At 38.6% G+C, this 14,960-nt stretch overlaps 1 protein-coding gene across 1 annotated transcript in view; it reads right to left on the minus strand.

Annotated features, from left to right (window-relative positions):
• Nucleotides 1-387: 387 nt before the first annotated feature.
• LOC148373218 (transient receptor potential cation channel subfamily M member 5-like) overlaps nt 388-14,960 on the minus strand; it is a 76,383-nt gene continuing 61,810 nt past the window's right edge. Inside the window, exons 20-28 of the mRNA XM_088335741.1 lie at nt 13,730-13,845; nt 12,939-13,071; nt 12,686-12,860; nt 8,609-8,774; nt 8,028-8,209; nt 5,469-5,601; nt 3,051-3,123; nt 2,053-2,146; nt 388-1,925 (exon numbers count right to left, since the gene is read on the minus strand). Of these exons, the coding sequence (XP_088191867.1) occupies nt 1,909-1,925; nt 2,053-2,146; nt 3,051-3,123; nt 5,469-5,601; nt 8,028-8,209; nt 8,609-8,774; nt 12,686-12,860; nt 12,939-13,071; nt 13,730-13,845 (1,089 nt within the window). The 3' untranslated portion in view covers nt 388-1,908. The remainder of the gene's footprint in view (nt 1,926-2,052; nt 2,147-3,050; nt 3,124-5,468; nt 5,602-8,027; nt 8,210-8,608; nt 8,775-12,685; nt 12,861-12,938; nt 13,072-13,729; nt 13,846-14,960) is intronic.

The raw sequence follows: 14,960 nt of genomic DNA on the forward strand, positions 1-14,960 counted from the left end.
AAAGCGCTTTGGGAGAACTTCATTGACTTGAAAAGCGCTATATAAATGCAGACCATATATAAGCAATCTGCTCCCAAATTTCGGGATTAATGCTGAAGTCAGCAAGGCCAGTGAGCCGCTTCTAAGACATGGTTGACCTCACGAACAACTCTATCAACTTCACTTTTGAAAAGCTCTTCTCTGCCTAAGCCACCATGACTGGCAGAAGGAGTGCAGTCCTGACAGCATTCCATAAGTTGTTGTGGTAGATCTCAGATAGATCCTTATCATCTACGAAGGTTATCAGCTCAAGGAGGCTCATGGTTTTTCATCATAGTTCAGGAAAGCTTTTTATTTCCTGCAAAAGCTGTTTTCAGACTGAATCTGAGCACCTTTTAAAGGACAGTCAGAGTGTGGTGCCTAGTGCCTCATTTTGTTCTTCCAGCTCTTTGTCTTTCAGACTTGGGAAACTAGTCAAAACTCAGAGTTTGTTTCCCACATCATTCAATGTTGGAAAATCTCTCGTTGATGGCTGATGTGGCTGCATCAACAACAATATTGAAATATTTTATCCTAAACCTTTTTAAGTGCATTACTGAATGGCTCATCACGGGCCTCATCATAACAGCCTCATGACTATTTTATTCATTTCACACAATTCAGAAAAATGCGCAGTAGTTGGCCTTTATTTTCAAAGTTATGAACAATGTCCGTTACTGCATTTGGAAGACAGGGGCCGCCAACTGTTTATATAATGTAAAGTAAGACAGTGAACACCAACGACGTTCATTTTAAGAGAACCAGCTAGAGGTGAAGTGTCCCCCTTCCCCTACGCTTTTCCTCATCGCTTGTTAGTCTCTCTACCCAACTTAGCCGCAAGCATGGGCATCAAAGCTGCAACGAAGGGGCGCCCATTTGACAAGAGGCAAACTCATATTGTTAGATAATACAAAACCGCTTAGCAGCGCACATTTATTATTAGCATTCTTATTTTGGGGGAGGTTCTCGTGCCGCCCCCCATGTGTCATGGTAAAATTGCCGTCGCAGGCGGCTGCACGCCTGACCCGTGCCTAGAACCGCCACTACTTACATGGAGGGGATTTAAGTAATGGCTTCAATGTACACTAATGTAGCAGACTAAGAGTACACTTTCTTCTTTACAAATCTACTCAAGCAAAAGTAAAAACAGGGGCATGGCGGCTGGGTGGTTGGCGTGAAGCCCCACAGTGCAGTTTCAGGGTTCAAGTCCAGCTACCACAGCCTCCCATGTTCTCCCCGTACCTGCGTGGGTTTCCTCCTGGCACTCAGTTTTCCTCCCACATTCCAAAAACATGCATGTCAGGTTAATTGGCCAGTCCAAATTGTCCCTAGGTGTGAATGAGCAAGTGAATGGTTGTCTGTCTCTGTGTACCCTGCGACTGGCTGGCAACCACTTCAGGGTGTTACCTGCCCACTGCCCGAAGATAGCTGGGATAGGATCCACCTCTACCCCCGCGACCCTAGTGAGGATAGGTGGTGCAGATAATGGATGGATGAATGGATTTAAAAGACGAAATGTCCCAATACTTACCCAAATAAATGTAACAGAGTAAAGGTAACCCTGAACAACCCACCTCTGACTGGATCAAATAGATAACAATAATACCAGTATCGCCTACCCCTAGTGATTCAATGAAATTATTGTCCAGACAACCACAAATAATTACAATGTCATACCTCCAGAGGCTGACAAACGATCTGAAGACTAACAAAACAATTTTTGTGCACAGGCTTTTTTTGTTTCGCAGTTTTGTTAAAAAGAGAAACAAATAACATCCAAAAATCCGAAATTTAAATGTTTTCCCCAGAGTGTGATTGGAAGTTTTTGTGTGTGTGTGTGTGTGTATACAATCACGTGTGCAAGTGCATGTAGAAACATTTTCAGGCGATTTAGATTGGTGAAAAATCTACAACAAGAGGCAAACAAAAAAAGAGATTAGGCAAATTACTCCTGGAATATTACAAGCGTGATGATAGTGGTATGATGAATATGTGTTCAGAACGTCTTTCTGGAAAATCAAAGTATAATTTTACCTCTTAGTAGCGGGGGAGGACGCGTAGTTGAAATCAAATTACTCTGAGACATAGCGTCCATCATCCAGGAGAGGGCGTTGCAGCAGAACTCCATCTAAAGGAGGGTGGGGAGATAGGAGATATGGAACGTTTTAAAGATAGACACAGGGAAGGGAAGAGTGTGAAAGCGTGTGAGAGAGAGAGAGAGAAAGAGAGAGAGAGAGAGAGAGAGAGAGAGAGAGAGAGAGAGAGAGAGAGAGAGAGAGAGAGAGAGAGACAGAGACTATGAGACAGAGAGACAGAGAGACAGAGAGACAGAGACAGAGACAGAGAGATCTCGTGCATTTCTGATAGATTGTCAGCGCAGATGTCATGTTTTTTTTCTGGTAATCTATTTTTAATATGTATTTGTTTTATGTTTTGATGCTTTTTTATGATTTATTTAAAAAAATAGATCTCATATTGTACTTATGCGGGGCTTGGACCAGATTAGTGCATTCACATACAAAATGCGTCTCTTCTTATGAAGTTTTCAGGTTACAAAGCCACTCCCAGAACGAATTGAATTCGTAAGTAGAGGTACCACTGTACTAAAGAGACAAACAAAAATCTCCTCCCCTGAGCACTCCACTGCGACCTTGAAGGGAACTGGGAAAAGACCGGTGTGCAGCTAGGATAAAAATTTTATCAAAGGAGGCACACCGGGTGGATTTTGTGCACAAATGAAAACGATTGTTGGTGAGTAAAAACTATCCTACCAATGTTAATTTGATAGAAAATCATAGGTCGAGAACTTTTTATTTATTTTACATAGTGGAATCCCTACTTAGGTCAGTGCCATGTTTGTATGCTGTTCCGTTACTTGCTGTGGCACTGATTTTTGTTCGCGTTAAACAACAGTGGCATCTGGTGATCAATTATTATACACTGGGACATTAAGGAGACAAGTACAAACTGCCAAATAGTAGTACTGTAGCGGCATACTTTTTTAACACTAGTAAGATTTGTGTGCAGCCAACCTCGGTCTCCAACAGCTGTAAACGCCGGTCGTGGTCACGGTTCTCTGCCATGTGTTTTAACACGCTGTCAACCCTTCATATAAAGACACAGACGCGTGTATACAGGGGCTGTTTGAGAAGTAAATCAAACTTGCTCTCACATTTATCATTATACTCTCACACGTGCACAACTGTAATCTCTACAGACACAATCATTCTAATCCACAAACACGATTCTACTCTCACATATACACACACAGCTACACTCTATCACACATACTAATATAATCCTCCAGAGTATTAGTCACATTAATATAGACGCACACAACATACTATTATACTCTTACACATATGTTCTCCTAAACCAGGGCTCGGCAACCTATGGCACGCGTGCCAGCAGTGGCACGTGAGGGGTTAACCAGTGGCACGCGAGCGCACGGCGAAGTAAAAAAGTTTTTTTTTTAATATGCGCATTTTTACCTGAAATTTAGACATTTTCGTTTAACAGCTTTACGGTGAGCGTGTGTCTGCGCGGTGCCTCACAGAGGAGGAGAGATATGTGTTTTAACCCTCTCACAGAAACACGGGCGCGCGATAAATGAACGAATCACGACAGCGGAATCATGAGGGCTCCTCGAGCGGAAAAATCTTGTTCTTTCCAGCCAGCGTGGCCAGATGATTAGGGCTTTTTCTGCAAAAGATGACCGTGCTGTTTGTGCATTATGCCTCGAAAGTGTTGTACCTCGCACATCAAGTGTTAAACATTATGAGACAACATGAATTCAAGCATGAGTCTGACAAGGCGGATACATTAAAACGCGTGCCTAAATACGACTCCCCTGCAAAATCACCCCCTCACGTGAACCCGCATTCTGCTGCGGTTCCGACAAAAGCGATCGCATTCTATATAATAAGTTTATTAAAGCAATAAAGCGAGCTAATTAAAACAATTAAGCAATCGTAGTCTATATAACACGTTTATTAAAACAATAAAGCGCGATCGTATTCTACAAAATGCGTTTGTTAACGCGGATGCAAAAGTCATCAACACCGGAGATGAATCAATGTACGCTATGATATCCACGATCACAACTAATTGTACACAAATAGCATTTATTTGATGAATCATAATAGCCTTATGGAATGTATTTTATTGTGAATGAAGCCCTGGTTGCATTGGGTCCCGCGGTGTAAATCTTCATTTAAAATCGGACTTCCCTGCCTATACTATTTGCAAAGTAAGACACACTTTAAACTTATTATGTTTTTTTGACTTTGGGATCCAACTACAGAGGAATACCTCCACTTTGTTATGTGTTACTGACAGGGTTGGGTAGGGTTACTTTAGCTTGATTACTTTCAATTACTTTTCGATTACTCCAATACCAAATATGCTAATAAAAGACAAAAGAAACTAAATATAAATAAAATTACTAAATTTTGTGCAGGCTTGGGGAGTAACAGAACACATGGAACGGCAAAATTGATGTTGGCAAGCTGTTTGGATTTATTTTCATTTTGTTTCTGTCGCATTTTATGTTAGTTTTGGCGAAGATCAAAGCCAGGAGAGAAAGCTTACCACGTGTTGTGAGTCATAATTTTATTCATATTTAGTTTCTTTTGTCTTTTATTAGCATATTTGGTATTGGAGTAATCCAAAAGGAACTGAAAGTAATCAAGTTAAAGTAACCCTACCCAACCCTGGTTACTGAATAGGTGTTCGAAAAATCTAGTGCGTTGTATTACTAATATTATTATTATTAATAATAATAATAATAATAATAATTTCCTTGTATTGTCATTCTGTGTAACAATGTACACAGAACGAAATGTCGATTGCACCTGACCCGTTGTAGCGAGCCGATGCAGCCGCAGCCAACAGAGGGCGCCGCCGACCACTTTTTAAGTAGTAATATTATGAGAAACATTCTGAAACCCTTCAAAATCACTGAGCTGACATATTTATGTCACAGAAGGTTACCCAAGAAGTCACAAGTCTATATCTCAAACAGGGTCCATATTAGCAAGAGAGTCAGATTTTGGGAGGTAAAATGCCTGCTATAAGCCCCCCACACCCCCCTTGCTAACTCCTCAATAAAAAGTCTGAATAACCCCAAAATCACCGTGCTGACATATTTATGTCACAGAAGGTTACACTAGAAGTTACAATTCTATATCTCAAACAGGGTCCATATTAGCATCGGAGTCTGATTTTGGCAGGTACGAAATGCCACACACACACTATTATACTCTCGCAACACACACTTCTATACTCTCTCACAAAAGCTATTATGCTCTCATATACACACACTACTATTCTTTCACACACATACTATTATACTCTCCTACACACACTACAATGTTTTCACCCACATACCACTTCACTGTATACTCCCTCTTTCATACACACACTACTACGTACACAGTGGGCATACTTACTTTTGGGAGGTACGTTTAAGGCGCTCTCTATCACTTTCCCTTTGCCTCTTTTTTTGAGCAGAGAGCAGGTCTTCTTTTTGGATGGCCTCCCACATGTTGAGTCGGCTGGCCTTCACGCCATGCAGCTCCAAAACTGATTGCAAAAAAATTGAACCGGCAACCTCAGTTGCATCATAAAAGAAAATTTCCTCAGGCAGAGAATTGGTCGTGGATTTCAATTTGTATGTTGTTTCAAGGTTTGCTGTGTTAGCCAACTTTGAAGCAAGACCGCTCCATATATGTTGTGCATTGTTGCATAGTGTGTGTGCATATTTGAGGATTAGGATCTGCAGAATGACCATGTTAGGGCTGATAGTCAGTGTAAAGTGTACTTTTGCTTGAAACACATTGAAACAGTAGTGGGACATCAGGGCACAGTGAGCCGCCAGGGCCTGCAAAACCTTCATTAATGGCCTAAAAAGACAAGTGAAGTAAAGTTGTGTTAATTTGTAAAGGCCTTAATCACAAAAGTTTTAAAAGAGCTGCACAGGCTCCCATTACACCAGGGGTCTCCAAGGTGGTCCACGCGGGCTCCATGGTGCCCCCTAAGGACAGCTGATGTGCCTGCAGACCTGTTTTGAAAATAGCTCTCCAGTGGTGGGTCATTGTGATTTTACAGTAAAAATATATTGTATTCTTTGACTGAGTGTTCATAACTCTATTTTTGAAAATAAACCTGATAAAAACTTAGTAGCAACATTGATAACATGATAAGTTGTCATTTTGGAAGTTCATCCATCGATCCATCCATTATCTGCTTATCCTCAGTAGGGTCGCCAGGGTGCCCGAGCCCATCCCAACTGTCCTCGGACAGTGGGCAGGGGATACCCTGAACTGGAAGTTCAAATTAATAATATTAATAATATTAATAATATTAATAACATTAACAATATTAATAATATTAATAATATTAATAATATTAATAATATTAATAATATTAATAATATTAATAATATTCTAGTTAATTGGCTTCATGGACAAAACAAATCTATTTAAGTATTGATGATAATTTTTAAGCAATTAATTAAGTAAATAGAATGAGAATCTATTTATGTATTAAACACATTTATTTAGTCATCTTTTTAGTGATGTATTTGACAGAAAATACAACAAACTAGATTCTAATTTATGGGTTTTATAAAGCGGGTGAGCAAAGATGTGCTCTTTCTCTTTAAGCTATTGTCCTTCCTTTTAAGCTATTTACAAGCTATATACAACAGCAGCTGAGAGACAGGCACTGAAAAAGCTGAGGTCAATCATGGACAATCCATCGCATCCGCTTCACAGCATTATCTCCGGACAGAAGAGCAGTTTCAGTGACAGACTGCTATCACTGTCTTGTACTACGGACAGACTGAAGAGATCTTTTCTTCCTCATGCCATGAGGCTCTTTAACTCCACCCGGCAGAGTAAAGGCCCACATTAAACCACACCACCTACATTGGATCTTACTGCATTATGTGTTCTGTGTAGCACTATTTAGTTAATCTATACAACATGCTAAAGTGGGCATTTGCACGTCACACTGGGTATTTGAATATTGTTTTATTTTGGCTTTATTATTGTATTGTTCTCAGCTCAGGGATGCTGCTGGAAATGTGAATTTCCCTTAGGGGATGAATAAAGTATCTATCTATCTATCTATCTATCTATCTATCTATCTATCTATCTATCTATTTAGCAATCTGTTTAGTTGGCTCTTAACATTTTTGTGCATGCTATCCAGCTAACATTTTTCCTTTTTGGCTAGTTATCAAGCTAAATTTTGGCCTCGTTTCTAGCTAGCTATCTAGCACAGCTGGCCATTAAGTTGGCTTTTTACTCTTTTAGCTACCTATCGAGCTCTCTTTTAGTTTTTTACCTGTTTTTCTTTCGATCAAGCTACCGTTTTGCTACTTGATAAGCCATCTAGCTAAGTAGCTATTTTATAAATTCAAATCAAACTGGTTGTCCCTTGTGCTAATTAGTGCCAAAAAATAATTCTCAGCTTGAAAAAGGTTGGAGGCCCCCACATTACATAATCCCCTGATCTAAATCCTACAAGAGGGCAAGGACAACCTCTGAGCAAGAGAAAAGGAGAGAGAGAAGGAGAGACAGTGTAATAGAAAAAGAGAAAAAGAGAGAGAGTCAGAAAGAGAGAGAAAGTAATATAGCTCCAATGGCTTTGCAAGTGGCACATGGCTTGGTCAGCATCATATTTCAAACTGCAGCTCATTTTTCAAATTATTCGTATTTTAAGATTTATCTCAATGTGTTTCTCTGGGTGTTGTTTCATGGGCAAGATTAAAAACGGCTGCAGGCTGCATGTTCGACACACATGCTCCAAGGTTGGTAGGGAGCTGGCTCCTTCTGACTTCCAAGAGCCGATTCGTTTGCAAATGACACACCAGTAAAGATCATCACTGAAGGCCTTGGTGAGAAGTTTACAGTTCGCCACTGCATGTAAATACTAGCGTGAAGTACTTGTTGTGATTGTATTCATATTATCAATATGTAATTGTGTTTTTGTGCTGTACTTACCAAAGTGTTTTTTCTTTTCTGAGGGAATCTGGCGAATGTATCTCTTGATGAAAACATTCAGATGTGAAATGATAATAAACGGCGGTGACAGGCATGGCCTCGAGTGATATTCCACAATGAGGCTGTAGCGCTGAAATTTCCAGTAAATGTCACTGCGTTCCTGAACTTGGGTGAAAGTGTAACTGGAATTGTAAAAAAACAGGCTTCATTTATCATCCAAATAGGAAATAAAATAAAATAGAACTAGAACAAAACAGAAAAGAATAGAATAGAATAGAATAGAATAGAATAGAATAGAATAGAATAGAATAGAATAGAATAGAATAGAATAGAATAGAATAGAATCAGAGCATAATTGAATAAGAAAATAATAGAATACAATTAAAATAGAAGATAATTTGAATCAATTACACTTAGAACTGAATACATGTAGATCGCATGCAATGTGATTTGATGTACTGTAGCTCTCCGGGTTAAAACATTTAATGAAGACTTTGAAGGGAAATAACAGAAAACATTAAGAAACAGGATAAAAGACTAAGCTTTAGTCATGCATTTAAAATGAATCCTGCTTACTTTACCTGATCATGGCAATGAGGAGATTAATTAGCAATATGTTGGTAACCAGAAGATAAAAAGCCTGAAGGAGGATAACCAGCCAGTTGGCATATGTGTTCATGCAAGGCTCTGCTCCTGCTTCAATCAGTGTCCTGTTGTCAGTACAGTTACTTTCTGGAAAGTATTCAGCTACATGAAAAACACAAAAAAAACATTCAAGATCAAAGTCAATTCCATACCCAGAATTTTTGAACCGTGTTCAATGAGAGTCAACGAGTTATAGCGCAGGAAAACACTAGACCAGGGGTGGGCAAACTATGGGCAGCTGGGCAGATGTGGCCCAGCAGGCTTTTTAATCCAGCCTGCCCAAACGATATAATAGCGAATAAAGTACTACTGATAAAAAATGCTTTTGTGTGCCAACTTTGTCCCCATTGACCCTTTGTGTGTCTTACACAAAAATACTACTACAGGTACAGCAATACTTTACTACGAAAATACTACAGCAGAAATATTAGAAATACTACAAAAATATACAACGACAGTATTATTACAAAAATACTAAAGAAATACTACAAAAATACAACTATTCAAATACTGCAAAAATACTACGGCAGTACTACAAAATGACTACTTTGGAAATACTTCAAAATAGTACAAAATACTTTTACAGGAATAATACAAAATACCACTAAAATAGTACTACAAAAATATTACTACAGTAATACTACAAAAAGACAAAATATATACCGTATTTTCCGCACTATAAGGCGCACCTAAAAGCCTTTATTTTTTTCAAAAGCTGACCATGCGCCTTATAATACAGTGCGCCTTATTTATGGATCAACATTAAGTTTTCCAACTAACTTGCAGCCGCCGACTAGATTTTCCCCCGAACGCCAAGTAGTACGCGGTGGATGCTGGGATTTATTTACCGGCGTTTCATTGGCTAACCGATGTGTCAATCATCATTTGAATCAATCACTATTGGCTTAAGTTATTCGGAGGTCAAGAGGCGGATCCTTTTTATCATTTACAGGCTGCCATTGGCTCAAACGGCAAACAAAGCCTGCAATTGGCCGAAAAAGACGTGTCAATCATCAGTTGAATCGATCACTATTGGCTAAAGTTATTCGGAGGTCAAGAGGCGGATCCTTTTTGTCATTTACAGGCTGGCATTGGCTTAAACGGCAAAACAAAGCCTGCAATTGGCCGAAAAAGATGAATGCGTATAGCACATGGCTGACGGCATACAGAAAGCATTTTTTTTACTATTTTGTATTTGTGAGTATTTTATTCTCCTGGATTTACTAAACTCACGGATATAAGAGGACCACGGCTGCACATTATTATGAACACAACGACTTCGGTGAGCTACTCCGGGTTTTATATTGTCCCTGTATCTTGTTTCAGACTGAACTCGATGTTTCTGTGATAAGCGGTGCAGATAATGGATGGAATGGAGTATCTATTTTTAAATTAAACTCAATTCCAAGTGTTTATTGTCATATATACAGTAAAGTTGCAAGCGAAAAAGAAAATAGAAACTAAGGAATGGATGGCATTTCTTGAATCCCAAGACTTTAACCTTCCGAATGATGGAACGATGCATTTGAGTGACATCCTACGGACACCGCATCCGCACGTGTTCTCGACACGTATTTGCGTATTTGCAAGCTTTCGGAATGTTAAGGGTGTATAAGTTGGACTGAACTATCTGACTGTTTTGTCCACGTTCCCATTGTAGCGCCTTATAATCCGGTGCGTCTTATGTATGTCAAAAATAGGACCAAAAACTGTTATTTCGGGGTGTGCCCTATAACCCGGTGCGCCTTATAGTGCGGAAAATACGGTACAACAACAATTATACTGTGGAAATATTACAAAAATACAATAGACATATTAGAAAAAACTAGGACGGAAATACTAAAAAATACAACTGAAGAAATATTATGGCAGAAATACTGCATATATACTACAAAATCCTATAATGGAATATAATATAATACAGATATACTTTACTACAAAATTCCACTATGGAAATACAAAAATACCAGAGTAATATTACAAAAATATTTTTTACTTTAGTTTTTAGCATTTCAAAACCAATTTGACAAGCTGACATTGTGGGCAATGTACACCAAGGGAGAGGACATTTTGATGTAACTTCTAAAGGGAATATCTTTGCCTCATCAGACCATAAGTCATTGTTCCAGTAATCTATGTATTAAGCCTGCTTGTTCTACAGCAAAATCTATGTTCCTGTCCATGATCTATGATCTTTTTGTGCCAATGGGCTGCTATAAACTGACCTAAATTCTGCCCTTCTGCTTAAACAATGCTCATGGAGCTTGGCTATGTCACATTTGCTTACAAACACGGAAAGGGCTCTATAGGTGTTGGGTAATAATTGAGTTAAATATGGAAGATAAAAAAAGGAAAGAAAGTACTGTATGCATTAAAAGTAGAAAAATGAGCCAAATACAATATAGACAGACAGACAGACAGACAGACAGACAGACAGACAGACAGACAGACAGACAGACAGACAGACAGACAGACAGACAGATACTTTATTCATCCTTGTCGGGAAATTCACACTTCCAGCAGTATCCTTGTGTTGAAAAATAAAATAATAATAAAATAAAAGAAATATAATACAGAAATACCCAAATACCTAATATAACGTGTTGATATAGAGTATTTAAATTGTGCTACATAAAATACACACTGTAATAAAAAATAAGGTAATACGCAAATGGGGTAGGGTTTACTGTGGGCTTTTACTCCTCCAGGTGGAGTTAAAGAGCCACATGGCATGAGGAAGAAATGATCTCCTCAGTCTGTCCGTGGAACAAGACTGTGACAGTCTATTGCTGAAGCTGCTCTTCTGTTTGGAGATGATGCTGTGTAGTGGATGTGATGAATTGTCCATGATTGATGATGTTTGAGATGACGAACTGCTGCGCAAAAATTCTGACGAAGACATGGTTAATCTTATCTATCCCGGCTGACGTTCAAAGAAACTATGCGGGTCAGATATATCGACATTTCGTTCTGTATACACGTGTATACGGATGACAATAAAGTAAATCTGAATCTGAATCTGATTGACCGCAGCTTTTTCAGTGCCCGTCACCAGTAGTATGCGGGTGAAAGCATTGCAGTGTGAGTATGAGAGTTTAGTCATTTAGTATGTGTGTGAATGAAGCAGGGTGTATTCAATCTTTCAATCTTATAGACTGCTGATCTTTTGCTTATTGTTTTACTTATCTTAATTTTGTATTATTGGGTGTTTTAAAGAGGATTTGCGTGTAAATTGGTTAAAACAGAATTGTAAATACCGGTAGTTTGTTTTTTTGCATTTTAATAATTTGTCTATAGTACGTACTAAAGGGTTGATATTTTTAATTTTTGTTTCATTGTTTTGCATTTTCAGGTATTTGAAAAAAAAGCTAAAAGTGTTCTGTATTTGACAAGTTATTTGTAGATCTGTAAATATTCTGATGTATATTTCATGTGTTATTTGGAGATCCTCTGCAAAACATGTAAAATACTGAATGATTTGCTCCATAATGTTTTATTAATTTTGATGACTACATGTGTTTGATGTTTCCATAGTGCAGTGGATAGCACCTTCAAACACATATTTAACATGCGAAGGTCCCTAGTTCCAGACCGGGTGGAAACATTTGTTGACCTGGAGATGGACAGGCACCCCCAGGCTGTACCTGCCTAGGAAATGGTGCCCCGCCGACCGTAGTGGTTAAAAAAAAATTAAAATAAAAAATAAAAAGATAAAAATAAAAATCTAAGGAGCCAAAAAGCCACAACTCTTATTAGTGAGCTGAGCCAAAAGAGCTGGTTTTCCAAATAGGAGTATCCTCCTCAGTGCAACTAATAGGATGTTCACGCACTTTCAAAAACAATCTTAATTTATTGTGTGGTTTATAGAGACAGACAGCCAGATAACATAACAACTGCAACTATTTTCGACCCCACCCAAAATGTAAGAGATTTTTTTACCTTGAAAAAAAAATCAACATTAAAATTCAAGCATTTTCAAGGATTTCAAACACCCGTACGAACTCTCCACTCACCGTCCACCTCTTCCACCGGAAGTAGTCCATAAATGTGCATGTAAGGTTTGTACACGACACGTCGAAATATCCATTCTGATCGGGGATCATACGAGAAGAGGAGCGCCTGGTTGGCTACTCCGTAACCCAGGAGCCACACAGCCAAGAAAAAGAGAAAGAAGAAAATGTCCCTCATCTGAAGAAAGCAAATTCTAACATTACAATTTGAAAAACTTCCTTTGTGATCGACATGTCCGTTTTTGTGTGGTGTTACCATTTTGCCAACAATAATTATCTTGGGCCCGAGTTGTTTGTGGACAGCAAAGATATGGATCAGACGTAGTGAGAAAACCAAATAATCCAGGGCCATCAGAGCGCGACTAAAATCAAATGACCAGGGGAACATTCTGAAAGACAAAATCAGAGAAGTCATACACAAGCTTCGCAGTACATTATTAAATATTATGTTTTCCGTACTATGTCACATTTTTTTTCATAGTTTGACCGAGGGAGCAACTTATACTTTGGTGAGACTTATATGTGAAATTATTCACACTTTATTATATAATTGAGTTTTAAATTTGGATTACCGTGACTGTATATTACTTTACATGTTATTTTTACACTACCCCGCAAGAAGGAAGTTAGATAAGAGAATACATGAACAATCATGAAGATGTAGATGAAAAGTAGGCTTGCGATATTAGCATTTATTTTACATAACATGAGCCTCACCTCTAAGAAGCTGATATAATTATCTCCAATCTTTCTTCTAATGGTACCCCCAAAAAATCTTGCAAAAGGCTGGGCAAAAAAATAAAATAAAAACGTTGTTTTATGGTCACTTTGAGTCTCTGTAATTGTCATTCTTTCTTTTTTAATTCTTATTTTCAGTTGCACGACATAATACAACAACATATAGTGGTCAAATAATACACACAGTCCCTTTAACTTTCTCATTGAGGCGAGGGCCTCAAACTATCATCCAGAGGGCCGCAAATAACCCTTTGGGCTGCAAATTTGAAACCCCTGCTTTAGATGATAAAGGAAAAACAACTAACTCACCTGGAGCACAATGCACAAATGAATATAGTGATTGCTGTAAGGTCACACTTATTCCATATATCACGGAAGTAACTCTTCATCCTCTGGATCACAAAGTTGTTGGGCATGAAGACACCCTGTCGACCAAAGACCAAGACTTATCTTTAAAGATTAGTCGTGCTGGTTTGTAAATACCGAATTTTCATGACCATAACGCACACATAAGTCTTATTGTGTGTCTTGTAAGCGGCAGATGTGGACCTGCTCGGTCGCCTCAGGGTTGGGCACCCATGCCAAGACTGGGAGGTCACAGGTTCGAGTCATAATTAAAACTTACAATGTTGTTGTGATATTGTTTATATTTCAAACTAAATGCAACTTGTATGCAATCTTATCTGATTTCTATGCGTCTCCTGTGTAGAAAGATTATCTGACGGGATACAGAAACTCTCTTCCTTTTCTCCCTGCTTCAGAAACTGCTCCGACTTTTGCATTCCGTCTATTCACTCAAGTACCACAACCCATAGGACAACTCTTTTGTTCTATCAGATGATTAGATCAACAGAATTGACTGACAAGGTTTTCTATTCTGATAAAAATCTATGGCTGTGCTCTCATGTCAAAATAGGCTGATGTTAGATATTTCCTGATCATGAAATGTTCTGTTTGAGAAATTTACTAACTGACGCACCCGGCAGAAAGTTTAACATTGGCGACCAATTTGCAGGTTTTCTTTCCGTTAATCACATCGAATTTCTGCACGCATTCATCAAGCTGGCCCGCAAGGGAGGGGCACAAGGGAAAGGTCTGCTTTCCCCCTCTCTCCACCCGCTTGGGTGGATTCCAATCACGCTATAAAAAGTGGATGCACTTAAGCCTACTCTCTTTTTCCCGCGGGTGATGGGCAACAATACAGAATCCTGTGTTTCTTTTTTCATTTTACAAAGTTGCCATCTTTACATAACTCCGTTTTCTCCACACGACTTCTGCTTTGTGAATGATAAATGTGTTTCTCTTTTCAAGAATGTTTTTTTATCCTATTTTCTTTGTCATGTTAATAAAAGTTTTTTTTTTTTTTTAAGAATCAAACACAAGCATTTATTATTTGGTTGTCTTTATGATTTTTCTTCTGGACTGATCAATCATTATCCATATCATTGGCCTAAAAAATTGATTACAGTGGGACCTCGCTACTTGGCGGTTTGACGTTCGCGGCTTCATAGCTTCGCGGTCTATAATGGTAAAAAAAAAC

Source organism: Urocampus carinirostris, chromosome 1 (genome assembly GCF_059441175.1).
Source record: "Urocampus carinirostris isolate Australia breed hairy pipefish chromosome 1, RoL_Ucar_1.0, whole genome shotgun sequence".
Taxonomy (NCBI): domain Eukaryota; kingdom Metazoa; phylum Chordata; class Actinopteri; order Syngnathiformes; family Syngnathidae; genus Urocampus; species Urocampus carinirostris.